This window comes from Montipora foliosa, chromosome 7, assembly GCF_036669935.1.
Source record: "Montipora foliosa isolate CH-2021 chromosome 7, ASM3666993v2, whole genome shotgun sequence".
Taxonomy (NCBI): Eukaryota; Metazoa; Cnidaria; class Anthozoa; order Scleractinia; family Acroporidae; genus Montipora; species Montipora foliosa.
The window spans coordinates 30,457,110-30,477,561 of record NC_090875.1 but is presented as its reverse complement, the minus strand read 5'-3'; the positions used below and the strand labels follow the sequence as shown (position 1 = coordinate 30,477,561).

Below are 20,452 nucleotides of genomic sequence, written 5' to 3'. Positions count from 1 at the left end.
GGCGTGGGATTTGTCTCATACGGTTTAGGGGCAAACAAATCCCTCCCTCAATGCCGTACCGGGAGGCGAAGTCGGTAGCAGAAAGCAGCGAGGGGCCAACTGCGTCCAAAAGCGATCGCACGGGCCGAAATCCCGGGATGACTCGTTTGGTACGACGCTCCAGCGCCACGTCTGGAGGTATTGCATTTTTCTCTCGTGTTCAAAGTAACATTCCGTCAGTGCATGCGTAGATGTTCAGGCTCTCCGATACCTAGCCTACAAAAAAAAATTTAGATGCTGGTTAACTTTTTACAAGGAATTGAGATTTCAGTTGATTCTACAAGCATAAACGTAACGTAAGGACCGTGCGTGTCTGGTTTTCTCGAGACAGAGTTGAGAGATGATTTCATGCAGACTGGGACGCCTAAAATGCTCTGTTGTAACCGTGGCGGTTCACGAGTGGAGTTGTCTCTCTGGCCTTTCTACAATCTCGTACCCAGAGTCCTCGGGCTTTTTGGCCAGCGGGTGAGCGCCCGGGGAGACTCTGGGAAAATCGACTTCATTTTCCCAGAAAACGTGGGTTCCGGTCTTATTATGTATGTTTGAGTTTAAACGGAAACAGAAAAGAGAAAACCGTAAACAGTAGAAATGGCGGGTTGAAAGTGTTCGCGAAACAAGAATTTTAGCCTTACACACAAAGAAACTGGAGAAATGATCATTGGCTTGCTGTAAGGGCAAATGAAGATGAAACCTCTGACGCTTTCGGTAAGTGTATTTTTAGAGTTTTAGCGTACATTCCATTGTTCAGAATGCCATCGTGCAAGCAACACGATCGACAAATGTTTTGTATAAGACATAATTCAAACCTCGTCGTTTTTTATTCAGACCTCTGAAAAATTGCAAGTGAAACACACATTTCCATCGGCAAGTTTTCAACGGGAAAATAGGACTACCTTTTCAGACGTCCCACTGCTCCCGGAAGTTTTCCAGTGGAACGAGCCAAAAAGTCATGTTCGATTTACAAACGAACCGGAATTTTCGGAAAGTTCAAGGTTCAAGCCTGCGACCTCGGTAACACGGGCCAGAGGTCGTTTCTTGTGCGCATTTGCGTAGTGCGGAGATTCGAAACCAACCTGAAACTGCAACTTTTGACTTGACTTACAAATGTCCTTTTCCTCCGGTTGCCAGAGTTCTGTATTCATCAAATGGTGATTGTTTTCCATTTCATACATGCGCAAGATCTAATTAAAGACTTGTTTTTGGCAGAAAAACAGTGACAAAAAAGTATAAAATTAACAAGGAGAGTCGAAAAGGAATTGGCCAAAAAAATTCGATCTGTTTTCTTGCAGAGGGACCCACCTCAGTACATAGCGTTCATTAGGAAAAAAATGTGAAATTAGTTAACTGTCAGAGCAAACAAGTTCACATAACCCAGTTATTTAAGGTGTTTTTTACTGTTACAGTATCTTAAGCACCTAAGCATGTGGTGCCAAAGGAATTGTTTACACTAGCGACGCAAGGAGCATGCGCAGACGCATTGTCGTTCAAAAATTACTGTCCTTGTTTCTAACGTAAGGTACAAATAATCGAGACTCTACACTGAGTAGCTAAAGCATAATTCAACTTAACTGTCTACCAAACAATAAAAGAGAGCTGTGTTCGTTTGGTCGCAAGAAATTAAAAACCAACAAACAAATAATTTTGCATAAAGACACACTGAGAGAGGTCCTGGAACTTCAATGGTCAATAGCAGAACTTGTATTCCTATTCAGCGCTTGTGAATTACCTTTATATTCAAAGTAGAGCGACTTTCCTGTGACCTTGAAAAAAAAAAACGTGAAAATAGAGGGGAAACAAAAATGCAAAACATTTAATTGGCTTATCGAACAAAAAAAATGACTGTGAATTTTCATTGCCTTAGCGAACGCGGATACAAACAAGGTATCTCTCCATGGAACTTTCTGGAAAGTTTGAAGTTCGCTTTGACCTAATGTCAAGTGCAGTCCTGTGATCGGGCAATCGCACTGTTTACTGCCCATACTGCCCAGGAGTTTCCTAGGCGGGGATAAGGAGAAGCTCTGTTTTAATGTTGCCAAACATTGGTCCGTGAAACAAAATGCGAACGCTTTTTCAAGGTTATTCGAAAGTCGCTCTATAAGACAAATGTTCTGTTCGACCGGAGCATCCAATGCAAGCTATGACTCAAATAAGAGAAAGCAGGCAAGATGGTGTAGAACCAAATGTTGCACAGAACAGTTACCTACGTTATTTTCTTTTACTCATATGTTTCATAAGTTTCTTTTTTTAGTGGTATCAATTTGTTTTGCTCTTGTCTTCTTCGAGGTTACTTAACCACCTTTCATTAGTCGGTACAATCGACGTAATAGTTTTGCAGTCTTCTACCTATGAGTTGTATTTAAAGTGCCTTGGCTCGCATTTTCTCAGTTCGTTTCTCCGGCGGTTTCGTCGAAGGAACGGTTTGCCGTTTCTGTAGCAAGTATATTAGCCTTTGTCTGGTTCTCTAAGTCGTTTATGTCGCAAGTCTCAGTATGACTTTTTAGCTATTAGTTATCAATTCTGGTATTTTTAGCTTTGCGCTCCGTGCAGTCCTATCTCTCGCCGTTTTGTGTGTTTTTATTTCTTGATTTCTTTCCTTCGTTCATACTCTCATTCTTTCGTTCATTTCATCTTTCTTTCATTCGCGTGTTCATTCCCTTTTTCTTTCTTTCGTACATTCCTTCTTTCTTTCGTCAGTTTATTCCTTTCTTCTTTTGTCTGCTCATTCCTTCTTTCTTCCTTTCGTTCATTCATTCTTCCTTTCGTTCATTCCTTCTTTTTTCGTTCGTTCCTTCTTTCTTTCCTTCGTTTATTCCTTTTTTTATTCATCCGTTCATTTCTTAATTCTTTCTTTCGTTCGTACATTCCTTTTTTCGTTCGTCCTTTCATTCTTTCTATACCTATCTATCTTTCTTTCTTTCGTTCGTTCGTTCCTTTTTTTTTTTCTTTCTTTCATTCGTACCTTCTTTCTTTCGTTTGTTCATTCCTTTTTTCTTTCCTCCGAGGCTATCGCCTCGTGGATCCACAGCTACTTTGACAATGTTATGACGAAATTCACTGTCAATAAGAAGACAGACGCATGAAAAACGGACATCAATTTGTTAATTTGACCCCAATTGCTTGTACTCTGCAATCTGATTGGCTAATTTGCCGTTGTCGATAAGAGTCTAGACAACTCTGCTCGCGTCATTCCCGCGTCAATTTGTCACGCGATGTAATAGCCAATCAGGAATGCTCATTTTGGGAAATAAACCAATGATATTGCGAGAAAATTATAGCCAACGCTTTCTCTTTCTTTATGTCATGATTTTAGTCACGCTCTGAAATAAACACTTGCTTTAGCGTTATATATGGTCAAAACGGCGGCTACACCTCGTGAGTCCACAACATTTTGACCACTGCGATGACAAATATCGTTGTCGATAAGAGTACAGACAACGCTGAACCACTTTCGATTTATTAATTATTTTGTAATTATGTCAAGTGCAATTTGATATTTCTCAACTTTTTTGTAGGAAAACAACATCTTACTGTCATTTCAGATATCGTAACGAAAACAATCAGTTCTAAAGAAAAACGCCAGATTCAAGTTCTCTCAAGGGAGGACTGAGGCTCATTTCAAATTGATGTCTTGACAGATTTTGATTCATGGTTTAATTTTCGCTCTGTTATCATCCTCCCCTCCTGGGCCTTTGAGGATTGACAATATATTACCTTATTTATTGGTCATCAAGTTTCGGACACACAGAAAGAAGAAGTCAGGCCGTGCCTGACGAAATATACACCATCCCCAGAAGTACAGCCAGCATGGGCTCCTGCCCCCGGCGCTCTATTATTCAAGTCTGCAAGGAAAAAATGCCAGTTTTATCCTTAAATACGATTCCAGCAACTTTTGCTTGCTGGTGTAAACGGGGCTTAATTTTGAAGAAACGGTTGGTCGAGCGGAGACTGGGGACCCTTCCCTCCCCAATCTCCGCTTGAACGCGTTTTTCTACCAGTCTCGAAGCTGTTCACAGGCTAGGATTTTTCGTGAGTAAAGTACAGAACTTTTCTCACCCGCTGACTAGCGATGTTGGTAGATTCAATAACTGATTGAACGAATTTATTGTTGGCTCGGTCTAATTATCTTTTGAGCGACTACAAAGATCAGCCATTCTTCCCGGTAAGTTTACAAAGGAAAAAATGATTTCGCCTTTGCTTGAGCAAAATATCTGTAATAACGCCGAGGATTTTCGGGGGCATGGACCGTTACGGGTGTGCTATCTCGGATCCATTTATAAACTCGGGACAAGATCTAGACTTAGTTTCTTAGCAAAAGATGTCAAGAGCCAATCGTTAAGCTACCTTCCTGCCAGACGTACATGGACGATAAATGCTTAATAAATGCGAAAACTCCTAAAGCGTTGGGAGGCCATTAAGCGTTATTCACGCTTTCTGACGCCATCTTGGTTGGGGGGTAAATTAAACGCGGCTTAAATTAAAGTAAATGTATGGGATTTTGGCAGAATTCAAATATCTATAACTTCGCTGCAAAAAGGCAAATTTTCCAAAAAAAATTAAACTATTTTAAGTCATTTTATTAATATCGTTCACTCAACGGAAAATTAGCTCATTGCAAAAGGCACAACGTCTGAAATTGGATATTAGAAATCTCTTCTCGTCGCTTCAAATTTCGCGGAAATTTGCATATTTTTGTTTACAAAGGTTTATCAGAGTTCTCTATTAACTCTGGGTTTATATACAAATTTCGTTTGCGATCGTTATAACTTGATTCTGATTGTCATACTTCACGAACATAATATCAATAGAAGTGCCTTTTGAGAGGTATTCTCGCTATCCACAATAATGAGACCTAAAAGGATTTATAATGGTTCAAAGTGCAAAATTCCCATACATTCACTGTAATTTAAGTCGTGTTTGCCCCCAACCAATATGGCGTCAGAAACCGTGCAAAAAAATATTTTAAATCAGCAAAGTATGTGACATTTCAAAAGTTAAAAGAACTTGTTAACACAAGCTGCCTTCCCAAGTTTAAGCCTTAATGGTTTCGGTTTCATAATTCTTGGTTTGTATCTGACGTCACGGCGGCCATGTTGGTTGGTAAGAACAATAACCTGTCTCTCCGCTGGGAACTAAACTGTTACCAACCAACATGGCCGCCGTGTCACGTGGGTGCAAACCAAGAATTGGCGAAATATTAAAAAAAAAAAAGACAATTGAATGGGAAAAGCGTCACTTATAGCGTCTACGCACTGTACGCATTCTGCTTCATTGATATTTTTGAATATGGCGTATCTTATGGCGGCATTGGGCTCAAATCTTCACAGATAGCTCATTATGAATTGCACTTCCCTATACTCAGCGTTCTTGTCTCAGTTAGAAGACTGATTAGCATAAAAAGAGCTTATGCTAACTACGAAAATTAATTTTGCGAACACTGAGATTTCCCTGTTTATAATGTCGTATTTACTTCAAACACATGCACATGGTAAAACGTTGATTCGAAACACTAATCAACCAACAAATAAATGCTCATCATGCTGATCATGACCTGTCGTGCAAATTGAAAACCAGTATTTCATAGTTCATAGTTTCGTTTCAAGCTTCGCATTGTTCTAATGCGCCGATCAAATCGAAACTTCAACATTCCCCCGCCACGGGCAAAGCCTAGGCATTTGACTATTGTTGGTTTTCACTCACGTGATCAACAGCCATGTTTTTCAACGAAAACAAAAGAAAACGTTTGCATAATAATAGAGTTGAATTCCCGGAGGATTTGGTCGGGGCTCCAACATGGCCGCCGTTTCTTTGTTTAGGGGCTCCAACATGGCGGCCATGACGTCATGTGAAAACCGAGAATCTTCTGTGCCCAGGGAGTGGGGAATTTGACCTTTGCCTGCGTGGGGTGGGCAAAATTGAGCTGGAAGTGTCAAGATTTTTTTTATAAGACACGTGTTTGGACGACATGGAACAGTTTGAATGAAGATGTATAGCATTTGTGAGCGATTGGCTTACAAAAGAGATCTTCAAAAGTTGTCTTCAAAGGAATTTTGGCTGCGTCATTCGTCTTTGTCATACTATAGAGTCATACAATATGGTATACGTTTCCATACCTCCCATTTCATTGTTAAAGCTCTGAAAACTGTACGTTTCCGTTAGGGGTAATCAACCGACACTGAACAATTTAAAATGCATGTAGTCGTAAACGCTCTAGGCTCTGTTGTTGATAAGTATACAGTTCCCTCGTTAAACAACCTTTGCTGTGTTTCGGAGTTAGAGCAGCTTATACTTGCTTGTCCGACTTAATTAATTCAATTTTCATTTCACTTTTAAGAGTTTCAATATTGAAGTTGTGTTTTTGTAGTTCAAGTCTGGTAAAAACGGCATCATCATATAAAGGGTCATGGAACATGTGTTAGCATGTTTATACACAAGCTTTATTAAGACGACAGGAGCCGACGACGATTGTTCTTTAGTAGGATATGACAGACAAATCCGACGATAGGGTAGGGCATTTGAACACCACTTTGGCCCGAGGGGGCGGGAATCTGAACGATCCAATCTTCAAAACTTCAAATGCCCGGGTGCCGGGGGGGGGGGGGGGGGGGTCCGAAGAGGGTGTTGAAGATTCTAGTTGATCGGCGCATAAAGGTTGCGCAGCGTTTCATTCAAAATGCAGAGTCCTTAGGGCGCGGCCGTTCTTTTGGTACGGGGGGGGGGGGGGGGGCCGGAGAGGGTGTTGAAGATTCTAGTTGATCGGCGCATAAAGGTTGCGCAGCGTTTCATTCAAAATGCAGAGTCCTTAGGGCGCGGCCGTTCTTTTGGTACGATTCCGGAATAAGAATACACTGAATAGACCGTATACGTCTTCAACGACGACAAAGTAAGGTCTTCTTTGATGCTGAAAATAATTTGTTTTGTTTTGTTTGTTTGCTTTTTTTTTTTTTGCCTCGGACATTCTGAGAGCTCCAACGAGTAACATAAAAGTTTCTCTTCAACTGTCACTTTGGCTGAAACAGTGATACTAAAAATCAAGATGTCTACAACAGGTAAGTCCGCTCCACCCTTTTACGGCAACCAAGTTTCGTAGAGCTACAGAGAGGGCGAGGACTGTTTTGTTAACATTGAAAAGTCTAATAATAACACAATTCATGCGAATCAAACTAGTATGCTAGGACTCACATGCGGGGATTTACTGAGAAAGATTCACAGGGTTCGTACCTCCAGGAAATTATAAAATTCCAGGAGTTTTTCAATCCCTAACTCAGCTCGCTTTACTCGCCATTTTTTCCTTTTTCGTCACGTTCCTTTTCGCTCCATAACTCCAACTGCGAAGCGTAGTCCCAGGCTTCTTAGCAACGAGCGGGACAATAAAGTAAAAACCTGCATGTAAGAACCTAGTGGTTTAAAAACCTGCTGGTAGAAATTTGCCCTCAGTTATACACAAAAATACAAGAACTGTTTAGCCAAGCAAGATTTCACGGGTACTTATATATATGTGGGCTACAGCTTTATTATTATTAATATTATAACCAAGGGTTTTGACTTTGAAAGTACAGTTATTGAGAGCGCAAATTTATAGTGCAATAAAATACCAAGCTTTCATTACAAAAATAGTATTGTTTGCTACAACAAAACCATGTTTATGTATTTTCTTGTAATCAACAGCCACATCTCCTAGGCCTTCATAGAAATTAAGAAGCTAATTATAAACCCATTTAGCTCAAATTGTCAACAACTACCTCAAAATACAAGAACCTAGTTTGCCAGAATTCAAAAGATGTCGGTTCTTACATGCGGGTTTTTGCGTATTACAAAGCAATTTTCAAATGCCTGTTCAAAGCAATTACGAGATTGCAATTATTACGCTTAGCGATTGGTTTACAAATCTAGCGCCAGGTTATGAACCAATGCTGCTGTGATCGGTCGAAGTCATTACTTTGGTATTTGTTTTACGACACTCAATTGATAACTGCTTTTTCACTAACACTTGCAACAACACTAAGCGCAATGTTGTGAACTGAGTAAATAGCTTCCTTAAGGGAGGAGCAGCATACGAACGTTTAGACTGAAGTGCAGCACAATACACTTCCTTATCTCAGGGATGTCACCGCTTGATATGAGGAAGGGGTAATCGCCGGCTAAATTTTAGGCGTCGATTGAAGTGACCGCGACGATCACAAATTATTCTTTACAAGGTTTAAAAATCATTCGATGCGTTAACAAAAAAAAAAAGAATATCTGCCTGTCTACGGAATTATCACTAGAATTCATCGATACTGGAAATGAAATAAAAGCGTTAAGTACTGTTGTGCGCGCCAGGTGTTGCGAGACACTGGGAACAATCTTATTACTAGGTCCCTTTTGATGCTCAGAGTGCAAACCGCCTCAATAGAACCTCCAACCGGATGAATTTATTCTTAGCTACAACCCTGGTGACTCATACTGCCAGTATTCCAAGCGGTCTCCTTCCAAATGGACTCGACGTGAGCCTATTTATGTTAAATGATCAAACCGGCAACAATTGGAACGACTGGGCACGACCTTGACAGTTCTGCACTTCCAGATAGATGATTGATACCTCCTTTAGATTTCTGCCATTCCGGGAGTTCCAAACAATTTTGTTTTCTCCAAGTGCTCCACCCTGATGCTGACTCCCTGCTCTTCCCAATTGTCGGCTGACTATAATCATTAAAATCATTATCATTTTGTCACCATCATCATTATCATCGCCCATCGAGCGAGTTTCAATCGACTGTCGTAAAACCAAAACCAAAGTAATTACTTTGGCCAATCAAAAAGCATAGAGACAATCCAGTAAACCAATCAAAACTCGGAGTAATTACACGTAGCCGACACAAAGCGCGGGAAATGTGCACGTGCGAGCCACAATTGGTTTTGGTTTCACTTCTGATTGGTTGAAAAACTGGCGCTAGAATTTTGAACCAATCACTGAGTGAAGCAAATGCAAAACCAAAGCAATTCGCTAATTACTTTCGACACTCAATTGAAAACCGCTCTAATATTAATTTCATTGATTTTTGTTCGTCTCTATGTCAAAAGAGGATGTCACCAGAGCAGCTATGATAACGATGTCACAGTGGTAATCAGCTAACCTTTCTCTTACTTTTTGTCAGATAGGGGCAGTGTACAATGGGTATCGCCTGCCGATTTTCACGACGACGACGAACCATGTTCTGCACCTGAATGCAATTCGAACGAAGCAGTGCCAGTGGAAAAAAATCCGTTTTCGGAGCCATGGGAAGAGAGTGATCTAGTGCTTTTCGTGGCAAATGAAAAGTTCCATGTTCATCGTCTAGTGTTAATTCTCAACTCGCCAGTGTTCAAGGCCATGCTTAAGTCAGATTTCACGGAAGCGAGAAGTAAAGAAATAACTCTGCCTGAGAAGGATCCAGTTGAGATTTTGGACCTGCTTTTACAGCTCTATCCACAGCAAGGAGACGAGATCACAAGTAGGTTCTTAAAAAGGCACTTCATGCCAGCTCATAAGACTACACTTTGTATTAATAAACAGTACACTTCCAAACAATAGCCAACATCGAAAGATTTATGGAAGAAAGACAACGAATGATTTTCTTCGAGAAAGATTGTCGTAGTGCTCGCATGTTTTCCTATTGGGCCCAGTTCGAACCTGGCTGGTATTTTTTACAGGTCACAGGCCACAGGTCATTGTTTTAATAATACAGAAAGTATCCAAAACATGCATAGAAGCAAACCCTGGGCCTAAACAAAAGTTTTTAGGCCTAAGGATAGCATGTTTTAATGTTTAGGATTATTTTTGTATTAGTAAAACAATGACCTGTGACCTGTGGCTCTGTGACCTGTGACCTGTGGCCTGTGACCTGTAAAAAATACCAGCAGCGTTTGAACGGGGCTCCATAGGAAGATATGCCAGCACTACGACAACCTTTCCTCTTTCTTGTTGCTCATGTGTCCCGTGGCAAAAACAAAAACCTCAAGGCACAAACAAACAGGGGTATCCAACAAGAAATTTCGCGGAAATGTACGTAAATGTCCATACTTGTATAATATAATGTTTCCTTTGGGGATTCTTTCAACGGTAGGGCAGAGGAAAAAGTACTTTAGGTCCCGTCGAAACGCATCCGGCGAACCCAGCATCCTTGCATACGGCGAGAGCTAATGAAATATAAATTGACCAATCATAAGTCAGCGAGCGCGAAAAACTGTGTTACCCCACGTCACGTCAATTGTTCGCAATAAAAGAGCCAGAAAACCATTTAAAAGATTTTGTAGCAACTTCTTTGGTCAACATACTTCGGCGCCAAAGTGGAGTGGCGATTTGAACGTCATCTGTTGGGCTTTGACTGTTATTTTTGGTTTTTTCTAAGTAACTTAAGACGAATTCAGTCTAGTATTTTCGAATAAAGTGTGAGAAGACGTCAAAACTTTAATGGTGTTAACTTCGCGAAAAAAGACATTGATGGCGTCCTTTCGACAGGGTAGATCGACGACAACGCACAGCGCACAGGAATACACCATTTCCAGTGAAAGAGCAAAGGATTGACAGGATAGCACAGTTTTGGCTGCAGCAAGCACTGCGGGCGCGGGTTCCGTAGGCACGGATGCGAATCCGTAATAACTCTCCTGAGTGGAAAGATTTGAATACATAAAGAACTTAAAATCGTGTGTACGGTCGAATCTGGATATTTTCAAGTCCGATGACGTTACAAACACAGATCCAAGCTTCACCGCATGAACATTCAAAATATCCGCTGTACAAAATTGTCACCAACTCGCACGCCTGATGGCGCATGCTAAGATGACAATGGTCACAGAGGAGTCCTGGATACTAGAACGAAACCGGATACGTTTGGATGGGCAAATTCAGAAAACGTTGCGGATTCAAAACTATTCGGATATGTATGGACGGAGTCTAAGTCGCGTTCTCTTAATTTGTAATATTTCTCTTTCTGCTGTGGATTTAATATCGTCGAATATATCGAAAGAAACGCGAGAAAACTAGCAAGAAAACTACAGTCCCAGACAATTTTTGGGACACTTCTGCCTCTTCCTTCCCTGTCAATGTTGGTGTGAAAGATTTGGTGACTGAACTGCGATAAACAACATTGAGAGGGGCAGGGAACGCACGAGGAGGGAACAGAAGATGTTGACATGAAGTGTCCCAACTATTTATGTCTGAGACTGTAGCAAGACAAATTTCAATCTTGCATCGAAGCTATGATTCTTCAAATCCATGGCTTTACCGTCAATCACTTAGTTCTCCATGGAGAACATCTTTTTATGCAAGCGCTCTCAAAAGTAAGCTTTGGATCAAAACAAATTAACATAACAAATTACACTAAGCAAAGACATCTAACGCATGCGCATGAAAATCGCAACGAAAGAAAAAACTCGCAGTCGAATCGTATTATTAACATATGAAAAGTAAAACTTTTTGTATCAAGACAGGGTTATCGGAAACCTCACTTTCATTCATGAGCTAAAGTGCAGGTAATTCAGCCACAATTGTGGTCTATAACAGTAGTATCTAGAAAGGAAAAAATCGTGGTACGGTGTTAAAGTTTTGAAACAACTAAAGACACTGGGCTTTGCTACGTCTCAATAAATTAACTTTAAAATAACAAAAATACACAATAAATGAAATCTTAAAATCAAGTTTTTTTTTTTTTTTTTCCAGTGGAAAATGTGGAGCACATTTTGAAGCTAGCTGATGAGTATCAAATGAACAGCGTTCTAGAACGCTGTGGAAGTTTTCTCAGGATTACGAAGAAGGACGACGCAGATGCTATGTACGTTCTTCTTCTTGCACAAAAATACCAGCTGAGTGCGGTCGCAGAGGAATGTCACGACATTTTGGCCGGATTGTCCTTGGGAGAGCTAGAAGCCTACGAAGAATTTAAAGACCTCGATAGTTATAATTTGCGAAAAGTACTACTTCCCAGAATGAGAAGACTAGAAAAAGCTATCACTGATCTTCAGCCTGAAATTTCAGGGCTTCTGAAATGTGCAACTTGGTTGTGGAGCGAGGCAAAGAAAAGCATGCCTTGGTGTCCAGTGCATTATGCAAGTGGCATTCCCACAGTCAGCCTGAAAGATCGCCTTGAAAAATGCGAAGCTTGCAAAAACCTCATCCGGTACTTGGCAGCAAACACTTTTCGAGGGAGGCATTGCAATATGGATCAAAACGAACAGCCTACCGAAAATTTTGTGCCTGCTCTCAAAGAGCTGTTTGCTCTGACAGGTTGTGAAAACAATTCAAATTAGACAAAAGGACAAAAGCAAGAGATACACGTAGTAGGGAACATCAGAAACGAAAACAGCAACAAAACCGTCAAGTTTTACAGTGGCATCAACGAATTTTCTCATGGTTACCCTTAATTTTAAAAACGTTTAGGGCCAAAGTTGCTGCCATGGGTCACGCAGCGCATTTGTCACGCAATGCAGCACTCCAGCTACAATGAACGGGTAACCTTTTCCCATGCTTTTTTAAAGTTTCAGATTCTCTGAGCAAATGGCTCCATTTTATTAGGAGCTCCGCTTTGTTGCTTATCTCGAGAGAAACGTTGCGTCCAGTTACACAGCTCTATAAGAAATTGTAAATCTCATGATTAAATTTCAAATTCACCGCTTTCTTCTCACAATCTAGGGAGGAGGAGGGAGGAGAGGGGGCGGGGGGGGGGGGGGGGGAGAAGTTCGACATTGAACGCAACAAAAGTTCTCCTTTACAATTAGGAAATGCCTTACACATTTTATTCTTGCCTTTAAAAGCTATTTATTTGCATTCAGTTCTTATGGTTGCATGCAAAATAGAGCAGGTTTCACGATGGTACTTTGTGGATAGCAACTGTAACGTTTCCTTCTGATTTGACAAGCAAGTTACTGAAAAACAGAAGGCAGAAAAAAATCGTATATCAGTCCCAGCTGGAAGTTCAAGTTTGAAATGAATGAATATTTGGAGTGCGGGTTAAAGACGAATCAGAGAAGTGAATCAAGTGATTATCGCACTTAGAGCGGTTTTCAAATGAGTGTCGTAAAACCAAAACCATAGTAATTACTTTAACCAATCAAAAAGGACGGAGACAATCCAGTAAACCAATCAAAACTCGAAGTAATTACACGTAGCCGACACAAAAGGCGGGAAACTGTGCACGCGCGAGCCACAATTGGTTTTGGTTTTACTTCTGATTGGTTGAAAAAGTGGTGCGAAAACTTTGAACCAATCACTGAGTGAAGTAGATGCAAAACCAAAGTAATTCGCTAATTACTTTCGACACTCAATTGAAAACCGCTCTATCGGGACAATTTAAGTAATTGTCTCTGATTTATATAGATACACCTGAAAAATTCAGTCGACTCCAACGGGATTGGAACCCATGACCTGCTCCCAACTGTGTGGCAGAGCATTGCACCGACATCGCAGAGGTCATGGGTTCGAATCCCATCAGAGCCAAGAGACTGTTGCTTAAATTGTCCAGCTAAGTGCAAAGATCACTTCTCTCGCTGGTACATGTGAGTCTTTTTCGACGGTCTCTTTATGAAGTGAAAAATCACGCGTGTATGGAAATGTGAACTGGCCACATAAAGAGAGCAGAAGAGAAGTGTAACTTCAACAACTCATTTAGATTATGATATTCCGGCAATGTTTGTAGATGAATGCTCAGGGGGGCACTGGGAAAATCTTCTGGGGCTACGCTAGAGTGATCTCTGATAAATAAATGTCTTTGAGCTTGTGATAAACTACCACGGTCCCAGAGGTATTTCTTGAGCTACGAGAGAGCCGCGAACTGGCGAGAAGAGAAAACCTCTGGTTACCATGAACTTGAATCTCACTTTCATGCAGACGCCAGGGTCAGGATCGTCTGCACGAAAGTGAGATTCAAGTCCAAGGTAACCAGAGGTTTTTCTCATCTCGCCGCTTCGCGACTCGTCTTCACCGCTTTACGGCTCAGGAAAAACCTCTGAGGCCAGGGTAATATTATGATAAAGCCCTCTCAAGCAGAATTTGATTTCCTAGATCTTTCTCCTACATCCAAAAACTCATTATTTGATAATTCATGAACCAAACATCCTATCAAGAAACCGAAAAAAAAGTCACGTGCACGAGCTTTAAAAACCGGTAAAACATTCTTTACACCAAAGATCCTACCAAGACATAGCTTGTTTTCCTTGTATGCTAATGTTCTCCTCTCATTCATCAAGTTTAAAACCACGAGGTGAAAAACACCCGAAGGGAAGGCAAGGGGAGGGTGAGGGGTCTGGTGAGGGGTCTGGGGAGGAGGGGGGGGGGGGACTTTGCATATGAAGGCGTTGCTCGGGCTTTTTTGACCCCTAAAAGAGACCATAATTTATCCAAAGCATACAACCCTAAAGGAGATCATGACGGCTACATATGATGGTGATTTGCCCAGAAAACCCTACGTGAGACCAAAATTCGAAATTAACACCCCTAAGGAAGACAGTGAGCATCCCAGTCCTATTCATATGCGAGTACACGCTGTCTCATAGTTATCATTGGTGGCTGGCATTGTGATTCACAAACAGCTGGCTTAGGGTTTGATAAAATTTTAAAGAAACTGCCCACATGTACTTTCCTACTTCAGCCAACTGTTTTCAAAATGGTACCAGTCCTGAATGCCCAAAAATAGCACTGACCTCAAAGATCAGTAGATGTAAGGAATGGGGTAGACTCAACATACTACACATATGCATATGCGCATGAACCATACATGCACGCTCTGGCATTGTGGTCAACATGTGAAACATGGAAAACACTTACCAAGCATCTGACTCCAAACAGATGACAGGATGGGATTCTTTGTTAGGATACAATTTCTTGGCATTTTCCACCATAGAGCAAACAAGTCCAGAGTAAATGGGATTTGCTGTGCCTTTAGCTATTAGAAGGGAAAAATGGCAGATAATAAATGAATTATGTAAATGAAGAGTGATAGCTTACTGGACTTTTAATTTTTGCAATGAGGATATGTGGTGATTTGATCATTGCAAGTCTTATGAAAGTACCAGTGCAAGTTTTTTTTTCCCTTTCTTTGTTTTGTTCTGTTTAGGGAGGGAGGGAGGGGGGGGGGGGGGTGCCCTGCAAATGCCATGCCAACGGCAGAGTTGTGAAAAGAAACTCATTACAATCCAAGAACACTCCCAACAAGAGATTCCTTTGTGCAATTTAAAACTACACTGTATGTATCACTAAAATGAACTCCCGGTCTGCTTATATAGTTTAAAATATGAAAAGGATATCAAGAGCTGTAGCTTTCAGGTAAACTATTTTGATGTTCACAAGTTTTGTTCATGGATCCACATGAAGATAAACTTGTTGCAATTTTCAATGAATTTCATGCTTGCCCTTGTAATCGAAACAAATCGGATACAAATCTTTTTAAATTTGAGACCAGAAAAAAATGACCAAGAAATGCAAAAGAAAAGCTAGACAGATCAGCTTATGGGTGCCTTATTTTTAACCTACTTATCAAAGAAAGTAGGTATCTATGTATGTAATTCCTTCCCTTCCCTTCATGGAAAAAGTGTTTACAAGAGGGAAGGGGTCTGTTATATCATTTTTCAATTAGCATTTTAACCACAGGGTTCTCCCTAGTTTTCAGCGCAACAGGTATGGCACCTTTTCAAACCGGTAAAGCAATTGGTTAATGTTGGACGTTCTGCAAAGGATAAGCGACTTCTGAGCATTTGCAGACGGTAATAAGTTCTCTTACAAGCGGTAAATTTTACCGGTTACCGCCTGATAAGGAGAACCTGGTAACCATTGGTCCCTGGGGCTGAGACTTGACAGATTTTACTCTGTCAAATGTCAGACAATGGCTAAGCAGTCAAAAACTTTCCTTAAGAAGCATTGACAAGGACACATTTAAACGAGAAAGTCTATTGGCTCAGTGCTTTTAGTAATTTGTCTCAAAAATCAATTAGACTGATCAGTCTTTATTAAGAAGATTTATTGGCCGTGGCACAAGTACAGTTACAATAATACCAACTTTATTCCTTAATTTCAATGAAAGGGAAGGAAACAGGAGGTTATCCTGATTGAGGGTATCCACCCTCAGCCCGATGTACTTGACTGAGAGTTGATTTTGATGAGGCAGGAAAACCGAAGTACCCGGAGAAGAACTCTCGGAGTAAGATTGAGATCGACTGAAACTCAGCCCACATACGACCTCGGGGCCAAGTGTTGAACCCAGGTCACAGAGCTAAAAGGCAAGGTTGATATCCGGTTAAGGCAGCAACTCATGCTGTTGCAAAGAATCTTAGGAAAACTCTGACATATTACTTTGTGCATGCATTGCACACGGTACTGTTCTTAGGGCAGTACTAATCAGTTCCTGAGTTTGAACCTTGTTCAAGCCTAACTTTGCTGATCACCAGGTAAAGACAAACAACAAATTTGATACAAGAGGATGAAGATTTAAAAAAACAATGACAACACTATAATATTGTGTGAAAGAATTGCATATTGGCAATATTTACTTCCTGTCTGGTCTCTTTGTTGTCATGTCAAGGTGTCGGTAGTTTTGAGAGACCTTGCAATTTTTCAACATAATTACTACAAACGTCTGCCTGCTAGAAACGATACAAATTAACTGGCCAAACGATTTTTTTTCTTCTGCTTCATAACCACATTTGCAGAGGTCCCATCTTTAATGAGTCAATAAATCAATGAGTCATGAGTCAATGAGTCATGAGTCATGAGTCAATGAGATTCACAGTCAATGTAGCAATAATTAATTGATTAAACCTACATGTATATTAAGCCCTCGTTTCAGTGATTAGGCCTAAGCACTCTTTGAAAGTTTAGCTTTCATTTTATGGGTTAGGGTAACTGCACTGACTCATTGACTCATTGACTCATAAATAGTGTACACTCACATTTGCAGGAGATAGCCAGTCACATGACCAAAGAGTGACTCTAATAATCTCGAGCTCCCTGTGCTAACATTCCTAATTCATTTGTATTCAGTTTCTTCGCTGAAAACCACTGATACACCGAAAATACCTCTTCAACATCAATTTAGTTTCAACAGAAATCCACTGACCTGCAAGAGCTAAACCTTGGTGATCACAGCAGAGTACACCAATCACGCCGTGTTCCGACATCCTGTGAGAGAAATAACTTGCTATAAGCACCTTTTATGAGCAGATTTTGCTATTCTGGATACAAAAAAAGTATATGCCGTGCTTACACATCGTCTAAATGAGAATCCAAGGACTTTTCCATGGTCAAAATGAATTAAGACAAGTGACGAATATCAACCAACAGCAATGTGACAGCAAAAACTTTGTGTACATGATGTTGTTACGTTTAAATGCCTTAACCGCTGACCGAAGCAGCCGCTCCTTGCGGAAGCCCTTATTTTTGCTTCCGGTTTCGTTTTATTTGCTCTTGTGTGAGATCTTGCCTACAAATTGCTTGTATTTGCAATGGCTAAAGCGGATACAACCGAAATTTACCAATGGCAACTGGTCAAATCGTCCGTCAGCAGTCGCATCAAGCACTTGTACAATAACACGCTTATGGCGGATGTGAATTTTTGTGTGGCCGATGCCAGGGGTTCTGATCAACCGAAAGTAACGGTGCCATGTCACAAGTTTGTTTTGTCGATCAGCAGTCCCGTATTTTTCACAATGTTCTATGGACAAATGCCAGAAACAGGAGATACCATTGAGCTACCAGACTGTGATGCAGAAGGATTACTGGAGTTCCTTCGTTACATATATTGTGACGAAGCCAAGCTAACGGGAAGTTGCGTGTTGCAAGTATTTTACTTAGCAGAGAAGTATATGATTCCTTCTTTAACGGCAATTTGTAGGAGATTCTTGGAGGCAAATATTAGTGCTGCAAATGCGCTCGATGTATTGCCTCATCTCGACAAACTAGGAGAAGCTTACTTGGTTGATGTATGTTGGAAGACTATCGATTCAAATGCAGAGCAATTCCTGGAGGCCGCTACTTCTTCATTGCTTGAAACTAAGGAGTTATTATCTTCCGTGTTGGAACGGGATTCCCTGAATATTAAGGAAATCAGAATCTTCCAGGTCATCAATTCCTGGGCTGAAGAGTTATGTATCAAACGAGGACAAGAAGGTACTGGAAATAACAAAAGGTCGATCATTGATGACATGATTCTCGATCAAATACGTTTTCCTCTAATGTCACAAAGAGAATTTGCTGAACATGTCCCCGAAACTCAAATTCTCACTGAAAGTGAGATCGTTGATTTGTTTATGTATTTTAGTTTGGGTAGAAACCCCGGGCGATTTGATTGTGCTCCAAGGTTAAAGACAAAAGTAGCTTACCAACGTTGTAAAAGATTTCCTAAAACTGCCCGTTTTTGGTATTACAATCGAGGCTTGGTCGATGCTATTTCCTTTTCGGTTAGTAGCCCTGTGAATCTGAGAGGGGTTCGCCTATTTGGCTCTCCAGGAGCGAAATATGTCGTCAGCTTAAAAATCTGTGGTAAGCAGGTCGCGAAGGGTGACTTTCAAACAGAACGACGAGAAGGAATCGGATATTGTGGCTATGATATTATTTTGAGCAAATTCTTCTACCTTGCGCCTGGTGTCCAATGCATTTTGGAAGCGTTAATCCAAGGGCCAAAATCAATCTTTGGCAAAGAAGGCAAGGAAAAAATGGCTTGTGGAAACGTAACGTTTCGATTCACAACACAAAATGAAACAGAACTGAATGGAACATCCGTAAGCCAGGGACAATTTGCTGAAATTCTTTTTTCACGTATTTGAAAGCCTGTGCATCGTCGAGTACTTAAAGTGACAAGCAAACGTGACGGCAACAAGAACGTCACAAATTTGCATATTTATTGGTTTAAAACAAAAGCTTTGCACTCCTTGCACGTGCATTTTTCACTTTTGTCCATTTCTTTGCGGCGGCGTCAGCAAAAAAAAAAACATGAAAGATATAGCCATATTTGAGGTTTTATGAAGAACGTCAACACTTGAGGATAAATTTTCGTTCCATACCCTAAGTTAATGTGGGAGGCGCGATGGCTTCATGGTTAGTGCGCTCGACTCCGGATAGAGTGGTCCGGACTCGGGCCCTGGCCGGGGACATTGTATTGTGTCCCTGGGCAAGACACTTTACTCTCATGGTGCCTCTCTCCACCCAGGTGTATAAATGGGTACCGGCGAATAATGCTGGAGGGTAACCCTGCGATGGACTAGCATCCCATCTAGGGGGAAGTAGAAATACTCCTAGTCGCTTTATGCTACAGAAACCGGGGCTAAGATCCGGCGTGCTTGGCCACTGGTTCGTAAGCAGACTTTACTTTTACTTTTTGTTAGCCTGAATTAAGCGCCGTTCCGCCGACTAATGATATTAGGTAGCTTTAGCAACGATAACGGCGACGGCAACGAGAACGTCACAAATTTGCATATTTAGTAGGCAAAAACAATATCTTTGCACGCTCTGCACGTACGTTTTTCCTTTTTGTCCATTTCGGTGCCGTTGTCAGCAAAACTACTACGTGAAATAGCCAAATTTGAGGTTTTATGGAGGACGTCAGCACTTGAGGATAAATTTTCATTTTCTCCCCCAAATTAAGCTTGTCTCATATCGGTTTCATTCTTGAGGGACTGCCACACCATTGTCATGTTAAAAAGCTTGGAATAGTCTCGAAGTGATTACAATAATGGGAATTTATGTTTTGAGATGACGTTCTCGTTGCCGTAGCCGTCGTCGTTTCTTAAACTCCCTACTCTCTGTATAGGCGACCGTCCGACAATGCTGTACATGCTGGGGAGTCACGTTGTTTGGTTATCCAGCAAAAAGGGCTACTGATATCCCACAAAACTGATATTGCATTATAACACATGTATTCCATAATTGTTTTTAATAAAATTGTTAGTAACAAGATAACAGTCAAAATGCTTGAAGTGTGATACCTTCATTACTGAAGAAATACTAGAAAAGTGTACAAACCGATACTCCCCAAAATATACAACAGTACTTTCAATGCCACGTCGATGGCAAAACAGGAATCGAACACAACTCACTAATCCTTGATTGCTACATAACTACTACTTTATATTTTTTTTAATTTGTGCTGTGATCAAACTATGCGTGGCAGTCTGATTGGGTGACTTGTGTGTCCTTTGTGAAGTCTGCGGAGATGGAGGCTCGGTATTTAAGTTTGTGGACTTCGATTTGACTTCGAGTTTGATGCCTCTTAGCCGCTTTTGATTAACGCTCGTTGAAAGTGGTTTTCGAGGAACTATCGTTGAAAGACCACCATATTAGAAGCGCAGCAATAAGAGAATTTAATATCTCCATGTTCAAAAAGCAAATTTTATCATTTCTCCCTCTAAATGTCACTTTTTTTGTGCCAAAAGTCAGCAAAAATAGCTGTAATTTTGACACACGACCGACCTAAAA

At 40.9% G+C, this 20,452-nt stretch overlaps 3 protein-coding genes across 4 annotated transcripts; 2 read left to right on the top strand and 1 right to left on the bottom strand.

The window, feature by feature from the left end:
- The first annotated feature begins 4,163 nt into the window (after window positions 1-4,163).
- LOC138010904 (BTB and MATH domain-containing protein 36-like) lies at window positions 4,164-12,304 on the top strand. Its single transcript, XM_068857923.1, has 4 exons — window positions 4,164-4,198; window positions 7,003-7,085; window positions 9,174-9,509; window positions 11,717-12,304. The coding sequence occupies exons 2-4, from the start codon at window positions 7,073-7,075 to the stop codon at window positions 12,301-12,303; spliced, it is 936 nt and encodes a 311-aa protein (XP_068714024.1). The 5' UTR covers window positions 4,164-4,198; window positions 7,003-7,072; the 3' UTR covers window position 12,304.
- Window positions 12,305-12,767: 463 nt separating this feature from the next.
- LOC138010637 (ragulator complex protein LAMTOR5 homolog) lies at window positions 12,768-17,344 on the bottom strand. 2 transcript variants are annotated; one of them, XM_068857609.1, is made up of 4 exons: window positions 17,247-17,344; window positions 17,100-17,161; window positions 14,816-14,933; window positions 12,768-12,918 (listed from the first exon to the last, which is right to left on the bottom strand). In XM_068857609.1, the coding sequence occupies exons 1-4, from the start codon at window positions 17,279-17,281 to the stop codon at window positions 12,858-12,860; spliced, it is 276 nt and encodes a 91-aa protein (XP_068713710.1). In that variant the 5' UTR covers window positions 17,282-17,344; the 3' UTR covers window positions 12,768-12,857. The 2 variants fall into 2 exon arrangements, with proteins under 2 accessions (XP_068713710.1, XP_068713711.1); XM_068857610.1 differs by having other exon boundaries at window positions 17,238-17,323.
- A 74-nt stretch (window positions 17,345-17,418) lies between these two features.
- Window positions 17,419-19,961, top strand: LOC138010636 (BTB/POZ domain-containing protein 3-like). The gene has a single exon (XM_068857608.1). The coding sequence runs from the start codon at window positions 17,485-17,487 to the stop codon at window positions 18,802-18,804; it is 1,320 nt and encodes a 439-aa protein (XP_068713709.1). The 5' UTR covers window positions 17,419-17,484; the 3' UTR covers window positions 18,805-19,961.
- The last annotated feature ends 491 nt before the right edge of the window (window positions 19,962-20,452 follow it).